Genomic DNA, 23,149 nt, shown 5'->3' with positions numbered 1-23,149 from the left:
TTGCCAATGACAGGTTTGTTGAGATGCAATTTTCTGTGTTGACAGATGTAACTTTTTCATACGGTGGTAAGTCGCAGAAATCGCAGGAATCACAGAAATCGCAGAAATAGCAGAAATCGCGGAAGTAGCAGAAATCGCAGAAATAGCAGTGGCGGAGGGATACACGACCTATGTTCCTTAACTGCGACTCTTAACTGCGACAAATCACAGTTAAGAATAACAGATACTGAAAAGTAGCATTCACAGAAATCACTGATATCGGAAAATCGCAGTTTAGCCCATCACTATCACTGACTGTGCTGTGTGCAGTCTATGGCTGGTTTGCATTGTTGGAATATTTGTTATTGTAGTGTTGGCAGTTGGGTGTGAACAGCGCGCAGTTGGAGATGAGCCGCCAGCCGTGGTGGATGTGGGGAGAGAGATGGCAGAATTTTGAGAGAGGACGATCTGGACGGATATATATATATATATATATATATATATATATATATATATATATATATATATATATATATTTCACCCTTCTGTGAGGACACTGTAGATCTGTAACTCCACTGATCAGTATCGCTCCCCTTCGGATGGTCCCTAGTGGCTCCAACTTCTACACGAGAGCAAAACCTGGGGTCGCGTTGCACTCCGAAGAGGAGCGATACTGATCAGTGGAGTTACAGATCTACAGTGTCCTCACAGAAGGGTGAATATATATATATATATATATATATATATATATATATATATATATATATATATATATATATCAGTCCTCACAGAAGGGTGATTATCACCCTTCTGTGAGGACACTGTAGGTCTGTAACTCCACTGATCAGTATCGCTCCTCTTCGGAGTGCAACGCGACCGCAGGTTTTGCTCTCGTGTAGAAGTTGGAGCCACTAGGGACCATCCGAAGGGGAGCGATACTGATCAGTGGAGTTACAGATCTACAGTGTCCTCACAGAAGGGTGAAATATATATATATATATATATATATATATATATATATATATATATATATATATATATGTATATATCCGTCCAGATCGTCCTCTCTCAAAATTCTGCCATCTCTCTCCCCACATCCACCACGGCTGGCGGATATATATATATGATGACTTTTGAACATTATTAACATAAATACATTGTTTGTTCTCTACCAAAATCTTTCATTTGCTAACTGTGCCTAACAGTAGTTAGTGCCTTCAGTAGTTAGAATCTTTTATTTAGCTGGCAGTATTGGCGCTCGCTGTATTGCAGTAGTTCGAATAACGAAGACTTTTGTGAGGTAAGTGATTCATGAAAGGTATAGGTTATTTTTAGTCAGGGCCATTCTTTTGTAGGGATTATTGAAAGTCAAATTGCGTTGCGCTAAAAATATTGTGTGTAAGTTTAATGTTGATCAGAATAAGTAAAGAGAGAAATGTCTGAGTACGTTCAGTTCTGTTCAGCTGGTTGAAAATCAACGTAAGAGGTTTATCAGCACAGTAATTCATCAATTTTTCTAAGGGGATGTTTCAACCTGATTGTTAGAAAGCGTGTTCTTCCTCCAAGTAGATTGGCCTTTTTCCTTGCCAATATGTCAGTGTTGTGTCGTTTATTTGTTTGTAGAGGGCAGATGAGTGTAACGGATGCGTACATGGTGTTGTGTTACATTTGGGTGGTATGATTACACGACAAAACGGAGAGGGCGAAACCTACTGTTATCGAATAGCATCAAGGGCTTCCCGAGCTTAACGTCTCCATTTGACGGACGGGTTACCATCAGCGACGCCATATGCCTTCACTTCATAAGATACTATGGGGAGGTTTGGAATTTAGTCCAGGAGATTGGTGCAAATCGCCGGCCAAATACTAACATTACAAATTTTATCCACCACCATAATTCGAATCACCCAATCAAAATGGTCAGACAAGAGTTTCAGTCTCATTATTTTCGAATACGGACGCAATGGCTTACTGTCACTTAATTTATAGAGAATTCGTTGAAGGAATTCTCAGAAACTAGCAGGAATGGAATAAAAATCAATAGAGACATCTTCGACACTATCTGGTTTGTAGACGATGTTACCTCTTTGGGCAGAAATGAAGAGGAGCAACAGAAGGCATTTATACAGAATAATCAAGTCTTCATAGAGCGCGAGATGAACATAAGCGAAACGAAATTCATGAAGTGCATAAGAGACAAAAGCAGAACGCAGCGCACCTTGAGGACGAAAAGCTGATACATGTGACTACCTTCGGAAATTCTATCAAAGTGGATTTTCGAATAGCCCAAGGAAAATAACAATATCTGCTTGACTGTCAGGGAACTGTTCTTCAGTAACTACATTTGGAGCGGATATTTGCACGGGGCAGAAACTTGGAAGCGGTGGAAGGCGGAAAAAATCTGCAATCTGCCGAGATAACACTTAAACGAAGAAATTCTGAGAAGAGAGGGAGAGACAACGAGCGTACTCAAAACTGTCACCGCTAAGAGGAACAACATGGTTATCCATGTACTTTGCCTTTCATCGCAGTTCACTATTCCGATTGTAGCAATGATGGAAGGAAGGAAGCGGAGATGTTGACCGAGACAGGAGTTCATGGATGAAATTAAAGCTGTCAGGAGATGTCAGGGTTTCAGCAGACTGGCATCAAGAAGGCAGGAAGTATGAATGACCGCCCCATCTTTCGCGCTGAGAAGAAGGCGGCGGCTTAACTACAGTGCCACGTCGTTCGGTACGTGATACATAGTTAGAAAGTGCGAGTCGGCGACATGCCTGTCTGCGCTAGATCCTTGTGGATGTAGTTTGCCTTTGTTTTGCCCCGAACTGTTACGACGTGTCAAACGTGTGCTAATATCACGCGGATTAATGCGATAAGTGCTCTTCCTCTTTAATGCGGTGTTTCTAATGTTAAGAATGAAAATGGAATTAAAGCAACGGTGCCAGCACAGCGTAGTCCATTGGAAAGCATTGAGGGACGCAACGAGTGTAACGTCTCCATCTTGCCGACGGATCTCCAGCTGTGTCACACGCTGTCATTCCGAAAGACACCACAGATATGTTCTAGAATTAACCGAAGACATTGATGCATGGTCTACTGATCAGAAAATCTTCTCCACCACTGCTTCTCTCCTCACCAGCCAAAAACACTAATGGTGAAAATTCGTTTCGGGGCCAGAATTTTATCTGGCCACACACGAGCAAGCACTTCTTCACTACCAAACGTCAGATAGTGTGACCTCATATGAGTGTTGGAATAGCACACAGTGGAATTGTATTGTGGAGGGCTTTTAAATAGCCATGGGAGACTGTTGGGGGGTATCCTTCAAAAATGTAACTATAGGTACTTTGCTCATCCTTCATCTACCCAGATGGTAATATAGACCTCACAGCCTTGCTGTCGACAAAGTATTGCGAGGGTTACCATCACATTACTGGAAATGTGAAACTGTGTCCTGAGATTCCCAAAATTTACTGTTGACTTTATGACCTGCGCAGGTATTATGCCATCGCCAAATTATAATGCGTGTCTGAGGGATCAGATGTGTGGCTCTGAGGATAATTGTCTTCCGAGATGAAACTTCGTGTCTGGTTTGCCTTAGATTTAAAAAAAAAATAAAAATGAAAAGGAGGAAACAGTCTATTCAGTAACCTGTCTCCGTTGTGACGCGCGAAAATACTGTATCACATACTTTGTATACAAGTATATGTAAGTACATAAGTTAATTTAATTGTAATAGTGTTTTACGTAAAATGTCTAATAAAGCACGTACAAACGTTTAGTTATTCAAACCGTCGCATCAGCGATAACATTCATATGCCGGCGTTTGCACGTCTCACCATATTTGAAGATAAGCTTTTTAGTGTGTGTTAACCTCTGTCTTTACGTTTTTCAGTCACCCACAACAACCATAACAATGCCTCAACGGAGAAGCCTGTGGCTTTCGAAGAAGCAGTTACTTTAACAGGTGAGTAACGCTGTGTTTTGCGTAAATATCTACAAGAAGTGCATATTTTATTTCTTCCACTCGTGGGCAGCAAGTGAATTGTCTTGAAAAATGGATCTATGACCTTGATGGACACTGTCCTCTGCTGGAAAGCGACAAATCGAACGACGGGCTATTTGTGGTCTGCGTTACGCGCGTCCACTTCTGGGACGCCAGTCCCGCTTATTGGAGACAATTCACTTTGACACTGACTGTTTACTGTGCATCTCCTGCTGTCGCAGACTCCGTCCACGGGCTACTGTACACAGGCGCACAACGTATAAAGGCTCCATGTTGTATCGATCTTACTATAACAGAAAAAGGACTGTTAGTAAAATACTTTTTCTGTGCTAGGCAGTTACTTCTGAAAAATCTACCAGTATCTAAGTTTCAAAACACATCTCAAAGATTCAAATATTTGTCGCAAAAGGGTGCTGCAATAAGAGTAAATAATAAAGGATGATTTACCTAAGCTGTTCACGTAAAACATTTTTGGAATCGTTTGCAATAACGTAATAAATAAATTAAATATAAATATAAATTGTAACAAAATCTTCACTAAACGACGTCTAGTCTAGCATCAATTAAAGATATAGATATCTTCGCTTTCTGAAATGTAGCCACAGCAACACCGCAATTTCTGCTGCAGTTATCGCAGAGAGACAAATTCAAGTGCGTTTCAGTCTACGAAGTCTGATAAGTAGTTTAGGGGAATTTATAATATTTAGAAGTTAGGATTTGTCTGTCATTTAGCATCAAATCGATTTCTGTAGTATCCCGAAATTCATCTTCGATAGGGATCTGTTGTGTTCGACTGACACTAATCACAATTGGCGAGGCTCTGCATGTGGTCTGAATGACATATCAGACGGACGCCTATGGACTTACGATTCACCTGATAATTAAGGCAAAGCGCTCTTGTTTCTGACAGAGGCAAGAGATATATGTGAATATCGTAAACTGAAGGGATTTTTAAAAGACGAAACTGAGATATAAAGAATGTTAAATAATAACTTCGGTTGTAAAATAATTAATTTCGAGATATACACTTACATCACTTCAGCAGCGGCAACAAAAGGAAATCGCAAAGGAACTTGATCATAAGCATGACAATTAAATTCCATTAGTATCATCAAGTGTGCGATAAGTTCATCGCCTGCAGGAGGACGAATTTTCAGCCGTCGGTGGCAGTACTTTTGGAAAGGCTGTAGAGATTCCTTCGATATTGTAGCACACACTGTAACAATGAGATGTTTCAATCTTCTTCGGTTTTTAGAATTTGCGCATAGACTTTCGAGCTCATCCAAGAGGAAAGGCATTGGCGCCCCATAAGGAAAACGTTTAGGGCACCTGATAACGCTCTGAGGTCGTACCTAGCTATCGGGAAAGAGCTGGCTGGGTGAGCGCTTCCCTGGCCACACATAAGTAGTGAGCCGGGCACTCAGCGTGCTGGTACCACGTACATGTTCGTGTTCTTGTGGTAGTTCAACGAGGGTCGGTAGCTTTTCGGTGGAAAACTGTGTTTGTCTGTTAGTCGAAAATGTTTCTTCAACGAAGAAAGAACTACAGTTATGTAGTCCATAATAATTCAACATCAAACATCACACTCCACAGTCTCTGATGTCCAAACTGCCACAGCCAGTGCAGATTCTCAGTGACCTGATAATGCATATTTCTTACGTTCAGTTTTCCATGATCTGTATACGCTTCTTCAATAGTAGAGAGATTTCTTCGCGGAAATAACCTATTCAGAGCAGAGTGAAACCCTGCTGGTTAACCCGTACTTGAAATGACGCATAGAAGCTGTCTGTGCACAAGATGTCAACACTGGACTGATGTATTTCAGAGGCACTCGCAATTTCTCTGGAACTAATATGTGCAGTACGACAATAGCTGTGAGGATATCTTTTTTGTTCACTATGCTCGTACTTAGCTTGCCCTTTACCTTCTGCACGATATTCCAATGTCTTTCACAAAGAATTAGTTGGACATCCGCTGAACTGTCATTCTTGTTGAACATCGTTTGCCAGGATCATTAGCCCAGTACCACTCAACTATTCACTTTGCGATTGCTCTGCTATTGCCTTCAAGAAGTGAAATAATTTCATTTAATTTGTAAACTAATTTTTTTTCCACGTAGCCAGCGCTCGATACACGTAAATTATAGAATCTTAATATAAAGCTACCTTCCTCTGTACTCCTTTCGTACGGGTATCTTGGAAGTGCAACACTGCTTATTCCTTACCTGACGAGATGTACTTCTCCATTTTGATGTGAAATCACGAACTTATCCGTTAAACAGCAACCATTTAGTATTTAAAACAGATAACTCCCAGGTTCTAAATAGCGTATTTTCTCAGAAACTACTTATTTGATTTCGTAGAGTTAAATGCGGTGAATTTGCCTCTTTCAGCTCAACGATACTAGCAGTTGAAATTGCTGGAGTTACGTTTGAGAAAGGGAAGTTGTTACCGATATCTCTGCAGTCAACATAGCCATGACAATAAATAATACATAGTTTAATGAGGGCTTTCTTATGACTCATTTGGATGGGAACAGCAATACGATACTCAAATAACTTACGGGAATACAGCCGGGTTATGTCATCCACACCGCCGATATTTCGACAAGGGCACACCCTGCCATACCTTGAAAATGGCAGGGTGCGCTCCTGTCGAAATATCGGCGGTTGTCGGACGACGTCACACGACTGCATTCGCGTAAGTTATTCGAACATTGTACGAGCCGGGAGAAACTCAGGTGTCACAGAAGTACGATATCTTAAACATTTAGGAAGTATTTGAGGTGAACTGCACAGCTGACTCACTCTTGGTATACTTGAGCATTGTGTTGGAATAATAAACATTTTCTCGCAGCTTTCGACTCTCATAATTTATGTAAGCGCCTTGAAGAGAAACATAAGGCATTACGAGTTCTTCTTACGGAGCAGCCGATGCTGTACAAGTCCATTTCGAAAAATGGGGAAACCGCAGGACAGTTGCTTAATCCACAATCTTTTATTGTGTACACGATCGGTTTCGGAACGGTTAAAGTTCCAACATCTGGTGTAAACAGTAATAAAAAATATTCTGTTACACGCGAATGGGAGGGGATCACAAGTCTGAAATATCAGATAAGGAACTACGGTGCTAAAATTTCTAAATTAAACAAATTACAAGAGAGAACAGGACGTTACCTACAAATAAAATCACTCAAGCATTTCCGTGTCAAAGGGGAAAAGGGACCTAAAAAATTCGAAAAAATGAACATCACGACCGTACACCAAAAGTTACCAAAATAATGAAACATGTAAAATGCAATAAAAACGAGGAGAGGGAGGCGGGAGAACACACATATTGTGCGGAATTACTTACAAAAATTCCACATCAGTCGCCCCCCGCGCTGCGCGAGCGGGAATACAAACAGGAAAACTGTGAATTAGTAAATACTAGCCGTGAATACTGAAGCCGCACACAACCCAAGCGCAGACGCTGTACGAAACATACAACAGAGTGGTGAATTGTTTTAAGTGGGGAAGCGGGAACTAACAGTAGAAAGTAGACGGAACCATCACAACATTAAAAAGGGAAGAGGATCTGTGCGGATTTAAAGAACATAAATACCTGGCCAATTCCAGGTCAGCTCTGACAATGCATTTGACTGACAAGCAGCATCAGCTGCAGTAGGTTAGTCATAAACGAACTGTCTTATACACTACAGAGAAAGGTGGAATACTCGATGTTCTGGAAGATACTGAAATCTGAGCAAGTCTTCATTCCCATTCTCTCGATACAATTAATGAACGAACAGACCTCTAACACTAAAATACTTTAATTATGACATTATCTAAGCACATTAGGATATCCACATAATGTAGTATTGTTCCTCGTTTTTTAAGTTTCGGCAGGAGCAATTGGAGGTATGGAGGAGAGTCGCCATGTCCTGCACAGAACACAGGCGTAATCTTATACGTCATGCACTCTCTCAGTCTCGAAAATTATTCAGGGTACAGCGTGGGCACAGTACAATGGCCGGATGATAAGAGGGATTTTCGGAAAGTAAGTTCCGATCGCTTGTGAAAGGGAAACCACTGTGAAAATGCGATGAAGTTTTGCACAGATGTGTTGGGTGTTGTCTGTAGTATACCTGTCGATCGCGGCAGGTCGCTCTTTTCAATTCTGAGCGCACAGTGAACACATAAAGATGCCTAGAAAATAGTGGCTCCTGCCAAGTATGAGGGCCTGGCGAGAGATTTCGCCTGATGATATGCAGGCCACATGACTGTCAACCGTTTCGTTGTTCATGACAGTACTCGGCCGCACTTTGCAGGGGCAATGAAGATGATCCTGCAGCGTTTCCGATGGGAAACGATCACAGCGCTGGCTATGAAGACAGCATTTTGGCACAGACAACGAGGTGAAGAGGTTTAGAGAATCGGCGGAAAGCACGGACCGCTGCCTTCTGTGACGAGGTAATTGGAAAGTTGGTACAGCGCTACGATAAACGTCTCTGTCGGAGCGACAACTATCTAGAGAAATAGCTGTAAGGTATAACTAACTATCGCAAATAAAACAGTTTTGATTTTAACGGTGGTTTCCTTTTCGCGACCTATCAGAACTAACTTCCCCAGTAGTCCCCATATTTCATGGACCTTAAAATAGGCAACCCAATTTACATTATATACACCGGGGCATACGATGCAAGTAGTGTTTTCCTGACCAGTTTTATTTTGCTCACTCTGTACAAAGATGGTAGTGACATGAGTATTTTTTTGGAAGGACTGCACAATATTGTCATTTTAATTCTATTTATTGCAACAATTTTAAGGTAATGTATGGAAAGTTTATGAAAACACAGGACGTAATTTAATTTTACAGAAATAGTAAACTTTCTTGTTATGTTATTGAAAACTGGTGAACGTAATGTTCGAACGAAATCTTAGGAATAAATCATATTTTTATCTGATCCAAACTGGAACTGAGCACCTAACACAAGAAAATTTCAGTTAACTGTGACAAAAAAAAAATCTGCTCGTGAATCGAGTACCAAGCAGTTTCCCGTTTGATTTTGTTAAGAAAACAGATCACTAGGTTTGTGATTAACCTGTTCTTAGGTTTTCTGGTCAGAAAACTTTCTATATTTTACCAGTGTATGAAAAAAAGATTTATTCATATTACTTGCAGTGAGAAAACTTATCTTACATAGGCCAAAAAAACGGCGCCTCAGTACTGCAGCAATTGTCTTGCAAACTATGGTACGTATGTTGTGTGAAATTGAGTGAATACCTTAGAAGAAATCTTTTTGCTGTTAGCTGCTGATAATGGCCTTGTTACCAAAATGTCAGAACTTACTAAAATGTAATTCTTTTGGTGTTCGTTTATTTTTGCAACGTCGGGAATGAATTCTAAAAGAGGGGGGCAGGGGGGAGGGCGCCCATCGACTCAGAGCACCTGGGCAGCTGGGTGGAGGAGGGTGGGGGGGCACAGCCGTGTGTTTGTGACAGTGTTAGCACTACACATGTCTTTACTTGTTTGGCGCGGCAGGGTACGACAATCACATTGTAAAGGCGCTAAGGTACACGTGGGTAGTGTGCAGTTAGATCACCTACGCTGGCAGCGGCCGTGGTTCGCGGAGTTACGAGAAAATACTAGCTATTTATCATTTGGAAATCGTCGCTTTAATCTTTCAGCAGAAGTTGTTGGTGCCTCATATCTATGATGACAATGGACGAAGTCTACTGACTTGACTCTCGTCAGTATGACTGACGCTTGAAGCGTCTCTGTCGTTATTTAATGAAATAGTCATTTCCTCCACTGACTTTCCTAAGACAGTCTCACTCTGCCATGCTCTTTCCGTCATACTCTATATCTGATTAACAATTTTCTTTCCGTCTTCAAGGTTTGCGATTCTACAGCTTCTTTTGTATCTCAGCTGCAGACCAGGTAAATTTATTATTATATCTGGCAACGTAATCATTAATTTGGGCCCACATCATACTTATTGGGCTGAAATGTCAGTGTTAAGGGGGTATTATAATTATTGTATGCCCATATGGTTTTGCCAGCCCATCGATTTCATACCTGGTGAAATGTGGTTTGTGGAGAGATGCATCAGTTCCGTAATAATAATATTATCACTCGTAAGTTGCAAGACTGAAGGCAATAAATCACTTCCTCCTATAGGTTTGGTATGGTCAGCGTGTTGCCAAGAATAAGAAAATAAGGAGCATTACCAAGAACAATTGTCGACAGTTCCCCAGATTTGGTTTCCTGAGTCTGCGAACCACAGGGTAAATTACTACGATTCACTTCTTCATGATAATCTTCTTTCTTCTTTGATTTAATTGCAGGAGACTGTTTGGTATAAAATTGTGCGAGATGTCTGCTTGCAGGAGAATAAGTCTGGTTACCCTTGACGGAAGGTATTACCGTTGATTCTTTAGTCGTTCAGCTCTGTTTATGAGTGTCGGCAGTACTGTCCCAAGTTTCATCAAGCCACACCAATTCGTCGACTTTCATTACACGGATATTCCATAGAAATTGTCATCACCATGCAGCTACATTATATCCTCTCCTCCATCAACAACTTATGACCACTATAATGAAATTCCACTTTGTGCAAAACTGTGAGTAATGATGTGTGACTGCCCTTAAACGTGTTGAGTGTTACACGTCCCTTTCCACAGCAACAACCATAAACGCGGCTATTGAATCCTCAGCAAAGGAATGGAGTTACAAGTTTGGATGTTTTCCAGCTTCCTCTTCTTTCTCGATCATTTCCTTGCCAATTTTCACAACAGTGGTTTTGTTTATATTCAAAGTATCAAAAAATGGTTGAAATGGCTCTGAGCACTGTGGGACTTAACATATATGGTCATCAGTCCCCTAGAACAACTTAAACCGAACTAACCTAAGGACATCACACACATCCATGCCCGAGGCAGGATTCGAACCTGCAACGTAGCGGTCGCACGGTTCCAGACTGAAGCGCCTAGAACCGTTCGGCCACATCGGTCGGCTCAAAGTATCGATTACCTTGTTAACGGAGAGCAACGAGCACGTAACACGCAAATCGTTTCTCTTGGTTCTCTTCTTACGGCAATCTCGTGTCCGAGAGAACATCGAACTTTTTCATTCGTAACTTTCGACGAACTTGCTTCCGTTATTGTTCAGTATAGCACAACAAATAATAGTAACAACAAACAAAATAATAATTTTCGCAGACATAAAAACGAACACAAGCAAAATCACCTTCTGCAACGAACCCTCACACAGAACAGCTAGTTGCCTGAAACTGAAGCGTAGTATAAGCAGGAAGCTTTGCAGTGGTGGGGTGCAGGTTTGGCAACCGCGGGTGCTTGCAGCGACTCCAGGTCTTGGTGGGAATGCCTAAACTCGTGTCGTGCCTTCGGAGTGGGTCTCACCCCATTACGTCTGTCGTAGCTGTCAGTCATAAGCTAATTTTTAACAGCGTGTAGTTTTCCTACCTTTTTGTGTTATAAAACGATCAGACTTACAGATACACAATATGTTTATGCAGAACTGTTTTTTGAAACAAGAGGTTTATTTCTCAGGAAAGTAAATTTGACATTCTCCAAGTTTGCTTATTCTAAGTGACAGGATATACTTATTCGAAAATGTCTTTCAATCTTTGATATTGCTTTCTTTCTTACGAAAGGACTCATTAAGTAAGTGAACTCCTTACGTACGTGGAAGTCAGGGTGTCAGCTTTTCGTTACCAGCAGCGGAGTCACATATTATCACTACATTACATAATAAACACAAATTTACAGCTACAGAGAAAACAGTTACCATTCACAGATAATGGTAGAAACTTAAATGATGGGAATACGGACGGGACCTTACGTAAAGAGTTGCAGCTGTTAACGCGTCAACAGCGAGATATATGAAGCGCACGACAATGTACACACAGAGATATGCACTGTACACAGACCAAAAATTTAGGAAGTTTATCAGACTTCAGAGCAAATTGTGGCAGTAATTTAACACGGCGTTTCTTAATCTTTTAAATGTCCACTTTTATAGTTTTTATGTTTTTAATCCAACATTATGAAAATGGATTACTTGCAACAAATATAACCCATTATTTGCTTCAAAAAGCAATTTAAAGATCAACCCAAAAGCCCATGAAGTAATTTAAATTTAAAATCAGAATGAAAAGGAAACTCTCAATTTAAATTCGAGTGAGATGAGCGTTGTTGGTTCCTGTTTTCCCAAAGATACTTATATGGGATTTTACGGGTAACAGTTGAGACCACACGTATATTTGACCTCAAGTCTGTTGCGGAATTTATATTTTAATGTTAAATAATCTAAGAAACCCGATCTCTACATTTATATAATCCACAAATGGTAAAAGTACCAACATGACTTCTTGTGACGATTGAGAATACTCATTTTTTGACCTGTCCAGAATTACGCTTGTGGCATTGATGTTCATTTGTAAAATTTTGATTGAAAACATCATTAAAACCTTTGGATAACAACTTCTATAAATGTCTCCCCTATTTCAACCCCTCCGTCTGCTTAAAACCCTTTTACCTGTTTAGATGCACGCATACTCAATACAGCACATAAACATTATACAGAATTCTATTTCTTACAAGTAAGGTTTCTTTGTAGTCAGCAATTAAGTTTACTTATTTGCCTAGAAGGTTTAAATAAAGATCTTTCACTTTTTAAAAACTGTATATTTCGGCCAGAAATTTAGCTAGAACCGTACAGCTACTTGGGAGAACTTTCTGATTATAACAAACTAAGGATTATCAATACTGGTCAAAGGATTATCAATACTGGCCAAGAATCCTAAAAAACGTAAGCATTTCATCATACTTTCTAAGGTTTTTAGAAAATGATCCGGACATTTCCTTGTAGAAGCTTCGACTGTCCTAAATTCTATTCACGCTATTTCGTTTTTATCATTTCACTACTATCATATCCAACCCCAGCAAACTAGCTAGTTGTTGAATCCGAAGCATAAGCTCCAAGTTTTGCACCTTAAAGGGACTTTTTCAAGACACCTTTCAATCCCGCAACAACATGTCGAAAATCGATTTTAAGGCGAAAAATTCACTGACAGCTATATTTTAAGCCGAATAAAGTTTAAATAGTTACATACATTGCTAACATTGTTGTTAATGGCGGATTATAAAACAAAGACAGTTAATACATTTAGAGCATAAAATGGAAACGACTTATCAACAGAGTGGTGGAAGATAGATTAGTTAAACAAGTAAACTATTATAAACCAATAGGAGAGAGACATGTAGGGTGACCGAGGAACAGAACAGTGAGGACGGCCGGTGTGGCTGAGCGGTTCTAGGCGCTTATGTCTGGAACCGCGCGACCGCTACGGACGCAGGTTCGAATCCTGCCCCGGGTGTGGATGTGTGTGATGTCCTTAGGTTAGTTAGGTTTAAGTAGTTCTAAGTCCTAGGGGACTGATGACCTCAGATGTTAAGTCCCATAGTGCTCAGAGCCATTTGAACCATTTTTTGAACAGAACAGTGAAGACGGAATAGGCTGCAGGCCTACACTATGGACTGAAGAATGAGATGATAACTGATACAAACACTTCTTTTTATATAATTTGTTTAAAAGGGTGGGAAAGACGAAGGATATAGGTGAGGATTATAAAGCATAATACAGCCCATCGCTCTGACGATAGACGACATTGCTACACATTTGTATGGTTAACTTAGAACGATATTTGAGGTGTTTTAAAGAGCGATGCCATTGGACAGTGGATGACTGGAAAATTTTTTGGAGTGATGAATCACACTACAACCTGTGACAATCAGATGGAAGCGTTTGAGATTAGCGTGTGCCTGGAAAACGCTAGTTGCTATCGAGTGTTGTGAGAACAGTAAAATACGGAGGAGGCGATGTAACGGTATGCAGATGTTCTTTTTTGTGGTTAAGATCATTCAAAAAATTATTCTTTGCAGCTGCACAAACAGCTTAAAATCCAATAACAAGCGTTTTCCACAGCAAAAAGAAAATAATTTATTTAGCAGTTATAATACAAACGGTTGACAAAGACTCACAGGTCAAGACCAATCAATTATATTGTTCTTAGTAACTGCGTTAACTGCTTAAGGCTCTATAATAATGGCCTACCACAACTAAGTGAAAATAATTTAAAAGTACCATGCAGCTGCAACGAGAACAGAAACAGACAATTACAGGTCAAGATCATCAGTTGATGAAACCAATAACTACACTTAGCAAATACACAAACGACCCATCGAAAAGACGATAACGAATATGAAGTAAAAAAAAAGTACTACAATCTTACACACAAGGCACTTCAATAGTATTAAGAAGAGAAAATATGTACAGGATAACTGAATTAAATGCCGGTGGGTATGTAACAAGCTTTACAATTAGTGAACGTTCTTTAGAATTTGCCTCAAATTTGGTTAGAAGACAAGAAGCTTTACAGCTGTAGAAAGTATGTTGGTAGCACTTCGTCTGTGCGTGGAGCAATAGAAGAAAATATTATCTAGCGCCGAATCTCAGTATGCGACGCGACACTGAAGTGGCTATGGTTGTCTTGGAGGAAGTCTAGCAAACGTATTTAGTGTGTTACGGCTGTAGCGAAATTCTTTGTCGTTATCGTGACTTTCTATTTCTTATAATATGGAGCTGAACCGCTAGTCATAGCCGGTGGCAAAAGGAAAGTAGATTTTTATGAAAGCATTACAGGCAACAGCACTCTATCCTTTTTTTTGAGACAGTTTCACTGTTCCTGTCAGTTAACTTACTAGCTCTACCAGGTTTAGTGCTAGCCTAACGTTTCCCTTTCACAATAACGTCGCTAACAATAGACCTAGACGTACATAATTACAACGAAATCTTTTTGATAGAATGTACGAACACATTCCTCAGATAATATAGTCGTACTATGTGCTTTAACTATCTTAATCAGAAAAAGTTTGTATTTTTAGACGACGTCGTGAGATGTTATAAGACTGTCCTCCTATTCAAATAAGTTAGACAAGCGTTTTAAGTGCTACATTGAGTGCCGCAGTCAGTTGGTCCGACTACATGTTTCACAAGTACTAACTTCTGCTGGAAGCATGTAGGTCAGCTGCTAACGTAGTGATTAAAGTGGAACTCGCAAAATCAGCTGTAGAGAGGACTAGTATAAAAGAATCTAAAAACGCGCATTGCGTGAGTAGAGCAGAACACATGTGATTGTCATGCAGTCTGTTTTCGAACACTGCTTCCGTCTTATCAAGTTAGCCACAAGGAAGTTCTTCTAGATGAAAAAGTTCAGTATTAGAAAGGACCAATGTACCTTTCGCCCTGAACTCTACCGTGACTTACGGCGTATATGTTGGTGTAGATCAGAAGTAGTGTCGTGATACATGCCCAGGAGCGAGATGATGCATCTGAATCTCCGCTCCACAACGCCTTTTTTTTTCTTTAGTGTGATTTCATTCCCCTGCCCCATATGGGCAGGAGAGGGCTGTCAGCGGCACAATTCGCCGCTCAGCAGCCGAGTGACATGACAACTAATACAAGAATAAAATGTTACATATAAGGCGATAAAAAGGGGGATATAAAACAGAGTAAGGGGAGATAATGGAGGTAAAAATACATTGACATGGAGACTTTCATGGGGTGACAATTAAAAAAGTCGACTTAAAGTTAAAAAACACAGTTGGCTATTCGTAGAACACAAAAAAGACACTGAAGTGAGACACACGGGTTAAAAGTTGGCCACAGTATTAAAAACACTCCAGAGCAACACACTTTAAACCCACTTGGAACACACATGATGCAGAATAAAACTGGATGGTGGGGAGGGGAGGGACGTCAGCAGGTGCACCAAGAGGCAGGTGGGGCAGGAGATGAAGAGGGAAGACAAGGCAGGACGGAGTGCAGAGACACTGAAGGGTAGCACAAGAGAGGGAGTAGGAGGGGAAAGCCGCTCAGGAGAAGGGAGGGGGAGGAGAGGGAGCCCTCAGGAGGAGGCAGGAGGAAGATGGGATTAGAGTTGGTAGGAAGGGTAGATGTCAGGGCGAAGCTCATCATCCGGGAGGGGTAGATGATGAAAGTTGTGTTGGGAAAGGAGGCGGAGGGTGTGGAGATGGAAAGAGGGTGGGATACAACGGTAAAGGCGTGGCAATGGGCTGGGGGTGAAGAGGAAGGGAGACACCAGGGGGTGAGGGGGATCAAGGCGGCAGACAATATATAGTGTGCAGATGTGTTCAAGGAAAATGAGAAGGTGGGGGAACGTAATGAGGTCGTAGAGGATGCGTGTGGGGAACAGAAGGCGGATGCGGAAGGCGAGACAGAGTGCATGGCCTTCGAGGATTTGGATGGTTTTATAGAACCTGGGAGGGGCGGAAATTCAAGCAATACTGACATAACAGAGGATGGGGCGGATCAAAGATTTATAGGTGCGAAGAATGGTGGAAGGATGCAGACCCAATGTCCAGCCAGACAGGAGTTTCAGGAGGCAGAATCTGTTGTGAGCTGTGTGTTGGATGGTAAGGAGATGGGGAGTCCAGGTGAGGTGGCAGTCGAGGGGGTGAGGCCAAGGTATATAAGGGTAGGATTGAGGTGGATAGGATGGCCATAAATGGTGAGGTAGAAATCATGGAGACCGAAAGAGCGGGTGTTGCGGCCTATGATGATCGCCTGGGTCTTGGAGCAGTTGATACAGAGGAACCATATTTGCACCAAGCGGTGAATTGGTCAAGGTGGGTTTGGAGGGTACGTTGCGACCGTTGAAGGGTAGGATGTAGGGCTAGGAAGGCGGTGTCATCAGCAAATTGGAGGAGATGAACAGGTGGGGGAGGCTTGGGCATATCAGCAGTGTACAGGAGATGGAGTAGAGGGGAGAGGACGGAGCCTTGGGGCACGCCATCAGAGGGATAGAAAGTAAGGGAGTTGGAATTGTGGGTAGTCACATAGGACGGACGACGGGAGAGGAAGGACGCAACGAGACGGACGAAGTTGATGGGGAGAACATAGGTCTGGAGTTTGAAGAGAGCCCAGGATGCAAGACACGATCATAGGCGTTCTGGAGGTCAAGGGAAACAAAGGTTGCAGAGCGACGGAAGTTAAGTTGGAGGCAAAGAAGATTGGTAAGGTTAAGGAGCTGGTCGGCGGATGAGAAAGAAGGCCAGAAGCCACACTGGGGAAGGGGAAGGATGTGGTGCTGGGTAAGGTGGTTGTGAATACAGTGAGAGAGAATGGTCTCGAAGACCTTACTAAACACGCTCCACAACGCCTCTTAGAAAGGAGTGGTGTAGTGGATAAGATATTGAACTCATTTCGACCAGGATGGAATTCAAGTCACCACTCGGTGACCGTCTCCGTTTTTCTTTTTCTTTACATCACTTCAACCGAAGCCCTGAATTTTTTTTAATGATTTGACCGTCCATATTCATTCAACTGAGCTGATACTCCATATCTATGCTGTTTTGCAGTAATATGAAATTGGTGAATCAAAGATGCGCGCAAAATAGATTATCTGGTCAAATATCTGGACACCCCTACGTAATGCGGAACCGACCACTAGATGTAGCAAGAGACGTACTCGACGGAATAAACGGGACGGGCAGTATTGTCTTGTTAGCAGAGAAGCAATAACAGCAGATTGGATTGCTGAGAGAGGCTCAATGACTTCGAACGCGGATCAGTCATTGGACGTCACCTGAGTAAGAAATCTATCAGGGACATTCCAACCCTCATAAAACTGCACAAGTCGACTGTAGGTATTGCGACTGCGAACTGGAAACAATCATAGTTAAACCAAAACGAGGCTGACCTTCAGCGGAAGGAATCACTAATGACTTCTAAAGTGCTACCTGCAGTCCAGCTAGCACAATGACCGTGAGCAGGGTCTTACAAAGAATGGGACAGAATGGTCGAGCGCCTTCTCATAAGCCACACATGTATATAGTGAACGCTAAACGATATTTGAAGTGGTTTAAAGAGCGATGCCACTGGGCAGTGGATGACTGGAAACTTTTTGGAGTGATGAATCACGCCACAACCCGTGGCAATCAGATGGAAGCGTTTGAGATTAGCGTATGCCTGAAAACGCTACTTGCTATCTAGTGTAGTGTGAACAGTAAAATACGGAGGAGCTGATGTAACGCTATGCAGATGTTCTTTCGGGTCCCATACTGCTTTGAAGAAAACAATAAATGTGGAAGGATGGGCCGGCTGAGTGGCCGAGCGGTTCTAGGCGCTACAGTGTGGAACCGCGCGACCGCTACGTCGAAGGTTCGAATCCTGCCTCGGGCATGGATGTGTGTGATGTCCTTAGGTTAGTTAGGTTTAAGTAGTTCTAAGTTCTAGGGGACTGATGACCTCAGATGTTAAGTCCCATAGTGCTCAGAGCCATTTTTTTTTTTTTTTTTTTTTTGTGGAAGGATGTGAACATACTTTACAGTATACAGTAGGCGAACAGTACGGAGACGACTGCTGTTAATATTAACAATACACTGTATAAAGCAGCGTGTATGAGGCAATGGTTTCGTGGGCAGTAACATTCCTGAAATACAGTGGCCTGATCTGAGTCTCAACCTACGCCCCATGAGACAGCTTTGGAATGAGTTACAATGGCGACTTCCACCAGCCCCTGCTTCCAACATCACTACCTTCTCCTGTTTCGGCTCTTGAGAAAAGAATGGGCCGTAATTCCTCCACAAACAAGGGTTGTTGTAATTTAACCCGACACAAAAAAGACCATGTGGCTTGTTTGGAAAAAAATAAAAAAATAAAAAGAAACCTAGTAAAACTCAAGAAACTCCCCACGGCCTTTTCACCAGCAATACGCACATCTGCAAAGAAAAGACAGAAGAAAGTTTTATTCTACACATTTTGCTGATCCTTTCAGACTAGATTTAAATGTAAAAATTTAATTAACATACAGAATGTTACATTGTTAGCCTCACTCACATTTTAAAGATATGACATGTATTCGCAGTTGAGAATACGGACAACCATGAGTTGTTCAATGGAATGACAATGAAAATTTGTAGCGGACCGGGACTCGATCCCAGATTTCCCGCTTTTCGCGAGCGGTCACCAAACGTTTAGGCTATCCGTGTACACTTCACGGCCAGATCCAAACTTCATATGTCGTCAACTATATGTGTACAAGCAGCACTTGTACATCCACTATGTATATTCCCGTACAGGGGAGACATTTTAATAGAAAGTCGCTTGTCTGTTGTCGGCGGATAAATACGATATTGCAGTGCCTGTGTTGTTCGGAAGTACGATGCTAAGTTCTTTCGGACAGGCATCCATGTACGAAGTAACACAGGCACTAAAGTATCGAAAATAAAAAGAGCCAAAATATTTATTAAAGGCAACTATCTACTGTCACAAGGCTTTATTTTATTAATATTGTGTTTTAACTTTTCTTCCATTGTAAGGAACACAGCTAAGTAACATTTACACATCCAGTAAAAATCTTCAACTTGGTGTAGAATCGTGATAACTGTAAAGTAGAATTCATTAGTTTTTGGAAGCATGCAGAGATCACTAATTTCTCGGATCTTTTCTCTCCTCAGTTATTTCCTAGTTTTAACCAACTAGCCCTTGGTGGAGAAGATTCTCTCAATGGATGCAGTACTGGCAAGACAAGAAAAGAGACACTAAGAAAGTAGCTGTAAGAATGGGTTAATGGTGTGAATAAATTAATCGTAGAAACTTAAACCGAACTATTTAATCGTCAGTACAAAAATCCCAATAGCTTAATTTTACCCTCGGGTTCTTGTCAGCCCTCTTCGGACACCGCTTTGAAAGTGTCCCCAGCAGAATTAAAGCCGTCATGACAAATAAGGGTGGAGACACCACATATTTATGTGCACTGATAATAGATGGCAGGATGCTTTTGATCAGATAGTATATCTCCTCATATTCATGTGATAAGACGAACTTAAGTTTATTTGAAACATTAACTATTCAGTGCTAATGTGGGCACTTTAACGAAGTAGGAGCGAGAGAAATCCGAATGATGACTCATAGACGCCTGATTTGGCACTGAGAGTATTTGTGTAGCTATTGCGTCTCGAAATGTTTACGATTAAGGGCTACATTCGATCGCACTTTCTGGTGCATTACAATGGACGAACATCGGAGACTTACATATACATAAATCCGATATTTGACAACTACTGGCCATTCTGCGAGCTCCTGAGTACTTTTGGTAGAGTATCAAAAAAGCACACAATGAAAGGATCCCATGGCGTTATTGACCAGGACACCCCGTGAAGGCTTGTTCGGCCGCCTACTGCAAGCCTTTTTAATCGACGCCAATTTGGCGACATCCGCATCGATGATGATGAAATGATGATGAGGACATCACAACACCCAATCCCTGAGCGGATAATACCTCCTACACAGCCGCATGGCCATCAACAATGATATATACTCAGCTGCGGAGCCGGAGAAACCACACTATAAGCATATTCTCAGGAGGCGTGACGCTAATACCGTGTACCACCACATCTAGTCTATGCAATGGGCTATACTCAGCGAGGAAGAGAGACTATAGATTTCTGCAAGCGTGTCACATCCAACTAGAGCCATTCATCGACGATTAAATCTCGTAGAGCCATCAAATTGAGGAGACTTTGGTTGCTACGTTTCACATGCTGGTCCAAATAGTCCAAGATCGGGCGATTTAGCCGGCCACTCGAGTTGCTGTAAGGTGCCTGAGCCTTCGGCAGACCTGGAAAGTATGAGATCAACTTTGTTAACTCGGTTGGTGTGATGTTGGGGGACGGGAGTGTCCGTGGCATACTCGTCATGAAGGCGTTCAAGATAGAGTAACAGTTTTTCACCAACAATATTGAAACATACATGTTGGCTAGTGTTCATGGCAATCTGAATGAGAAGACGCAAGTCGTGGTATGTAAAACACCGCCAAAACTTCGGTGAATCACCTTCGACCTGAAATGCACCCTCCATCCACAGAAGATTAATCGATTCCTAGGGCCATCGGTGCGTTCAGCGCCTTATATCTCTTGAGAAGAGACAAAATCACGGTCCTTCAAATAATACTGCATGCTTACAGTCAGCTAATGTCCAGTTTCTGACCCGTTTGGCACAGTGGTGACATGTAGGTTTATATGACGCTGTCGCTAAACGCCTTTTGCAAAATATCCGACTCCAAATATCCATTATAAGCATTTCTCTTCGCAATGTTATATCGAAAACGGGTTTATATTGATCTGCGTTCACAGGCAAAAGCAATTCTTGTTGGGTGAGAAGCCGAACGGAACTGACAAGGGATGATATTCGTCTCCTGAACATGTTATTTAGGATATTTTTACAATTACTGATCTTAAGCCGTGTTACATAGAGGCGAGTGGTACACCATTCCGTGTAGACACATCGGATTGTCTGCTTTGACACCCCAAAAAATTGGGCAACTTTTCCATGCAACCGACTGAGATTTTAAGCACAGCTTCATGGCATATTGTATGTCTGTGGTGCAGGTTCATATGACCACCTGGTACCAGTTGTACAAGATCTGCAGTGCTCCAAAGCGACCAGTGCTGTCGTTTAAGGAGGTAACTAATTATTTGTGCCGTGAGCTTGTGCTTGTAGCATACAGAAGACATCAGTTCAGAGTTTAAGTTTCACACGAACTTTATTCTGATGTGTGTGGAGCACATGGTGTCTAACAGTGCATTTAAGGCTCACAACCAATACTGCAGCGAGAACAGAGGTAATGGGTGGGAGGGTGGGGGGTTGGGGTGGGGGTGGAGGATAGGGGAATTGAGTGGAAACTGCCAGGTATAAATTTATTTGCCAGGAATATCGCACATGATTTCATTGGTAACTGTTAAACACACAGTCACAAAAATTTTTATCAGTAGACTAATAAATAAAATTTTTAAATTTACCGAAGGAAATTCAAAACTGGATAACAGAATTCGCCGAAGACTGTCAAAGAAACCAGAAGGCAGTGTAATTTATACAACAATCTCTATTTGCCAAGCAAGCAAGCAAATTAAAAGAAAGGACAAGAACTGATCAATCGAAGGCTCTTAGTTAATTGGAAAGTCTGTTATACAGAATGATTCACGAAGATATGCAAATATTTTAATATGTTATTCTATAAGTAAAACTAAAGAAGAAAGTTCATATAAACATAGGTCCGCAAATGTTTAGTTACGGAGTTACGGCTCATAAAAGATTTTGCCTGAAATTTATCAACTTCGCTTATATGAAGCCATCGCAAAACTGTACGAGATTAAAGTAAAGCACGATTTCCATTTATTTGTTATTGGTATGGTTAATCTAATGAAACATGTCCCAGACGTTTACCTGCAGTATTTTCCCAGAACATCCAGAGAAGCAAAGATCATTATACAAGTAAATTTGTTTACTTTCCAGTAAGAATGTAGAAACGTTTATCTCATTGTTGGTAACCGTTAGTGAGTTATTTCAGTCGTTTCCTGATCTTGAAACAAGTTAGTTTTCTGTATTGTTCAGTGAAAGAACATAATAACAACAGTGTATTTAAGTGAAACCACATGGTAACTGGTGTAGTTCGTGGATTATTTATGACATAGGGATGCCTTTCAAGTTTGCGACAGAGGAATACGCCGAAATGGTGTTTATTTATGGCAAATGCGATGGTAATGCTACGGCTGCAGTTAGCGAATATCGCGTACTTTATCCAACTCTGAGGATTCTGAAAGCACGAACAATTAGCGGAGTATTTCGAATGTTACGGGAGACAGGTTCTTACCTAGTGTTGATGATCAGTACGAGCGCTCGATCCGTGAAGACGATGATGAGCATATTATGAATTCTCTTCAACGTAGCCCGGGTACCAGTACACGACGTATCTCTCACCAATTAGGCATTTCGCAGTCTAAGGTACAGTATGGCGTATACTGAAGTACAATAATCTGTATCCTTACCATAAACAAAATGTGTATCATTTACATCTGGGCGATCCTGCCCTTCGCTTGGAGTTGAGCAACTAGTTAAATACTAATCGAAAGTTACATAAATATATTTTATTTACTGATGAGACACAGTTTACTCGAGATGGGATAAACAATTTACATAGCGAGCACGTATGGTCTAACGCAAACGCACATGCAACAGTGCAACGCAATTTCTAACAGCGATTTAGCATAAATGTGTGGTATGGTATAATCAAGTGTGT

General features: G+C 41.4%; 1 protein-coding gene across 1 annotated transcript in view; it reads left to right on the top strand.

The window, feature by feature from the left end:
* LOC126251935 (synaptic vesicle glycoprotein 2A-like) overlaps positions 1 to 23,149 on the top strand; it is a 136,490-nt gene that overhangs the window by 10,896 nt on the left and 102,445 nt on the right. The window contains exon 2 of the mRNA XM_049952691.1: positions 3,875 to 3,946. Coding sequence (XP_049808648.1) covers positions 3,875 to 3,946 — 72 coding nt within the window. The remainder of the gene's footprint in view (positions 1 to 3,874; positions 3,947 to 23,149) is intronic.

This window comes from Schistocerca nitens, chromosome 1, assembly GCF_023898315.1.
Source record: "Schistocerca nitens isolate TAMUIC-IGC-003100 chromosome 1, iqSchNite1.1, whole genome shotgun sequence".
NCBI lineage: Eukaryota > Metazoa > Arthropoda > Insecta > Orthoptera > Acrididae > Schistocerca > Schistocerca nitens.
This window is presented reverse-complemented; position numbering and strand designations above follow the sequence as displayed.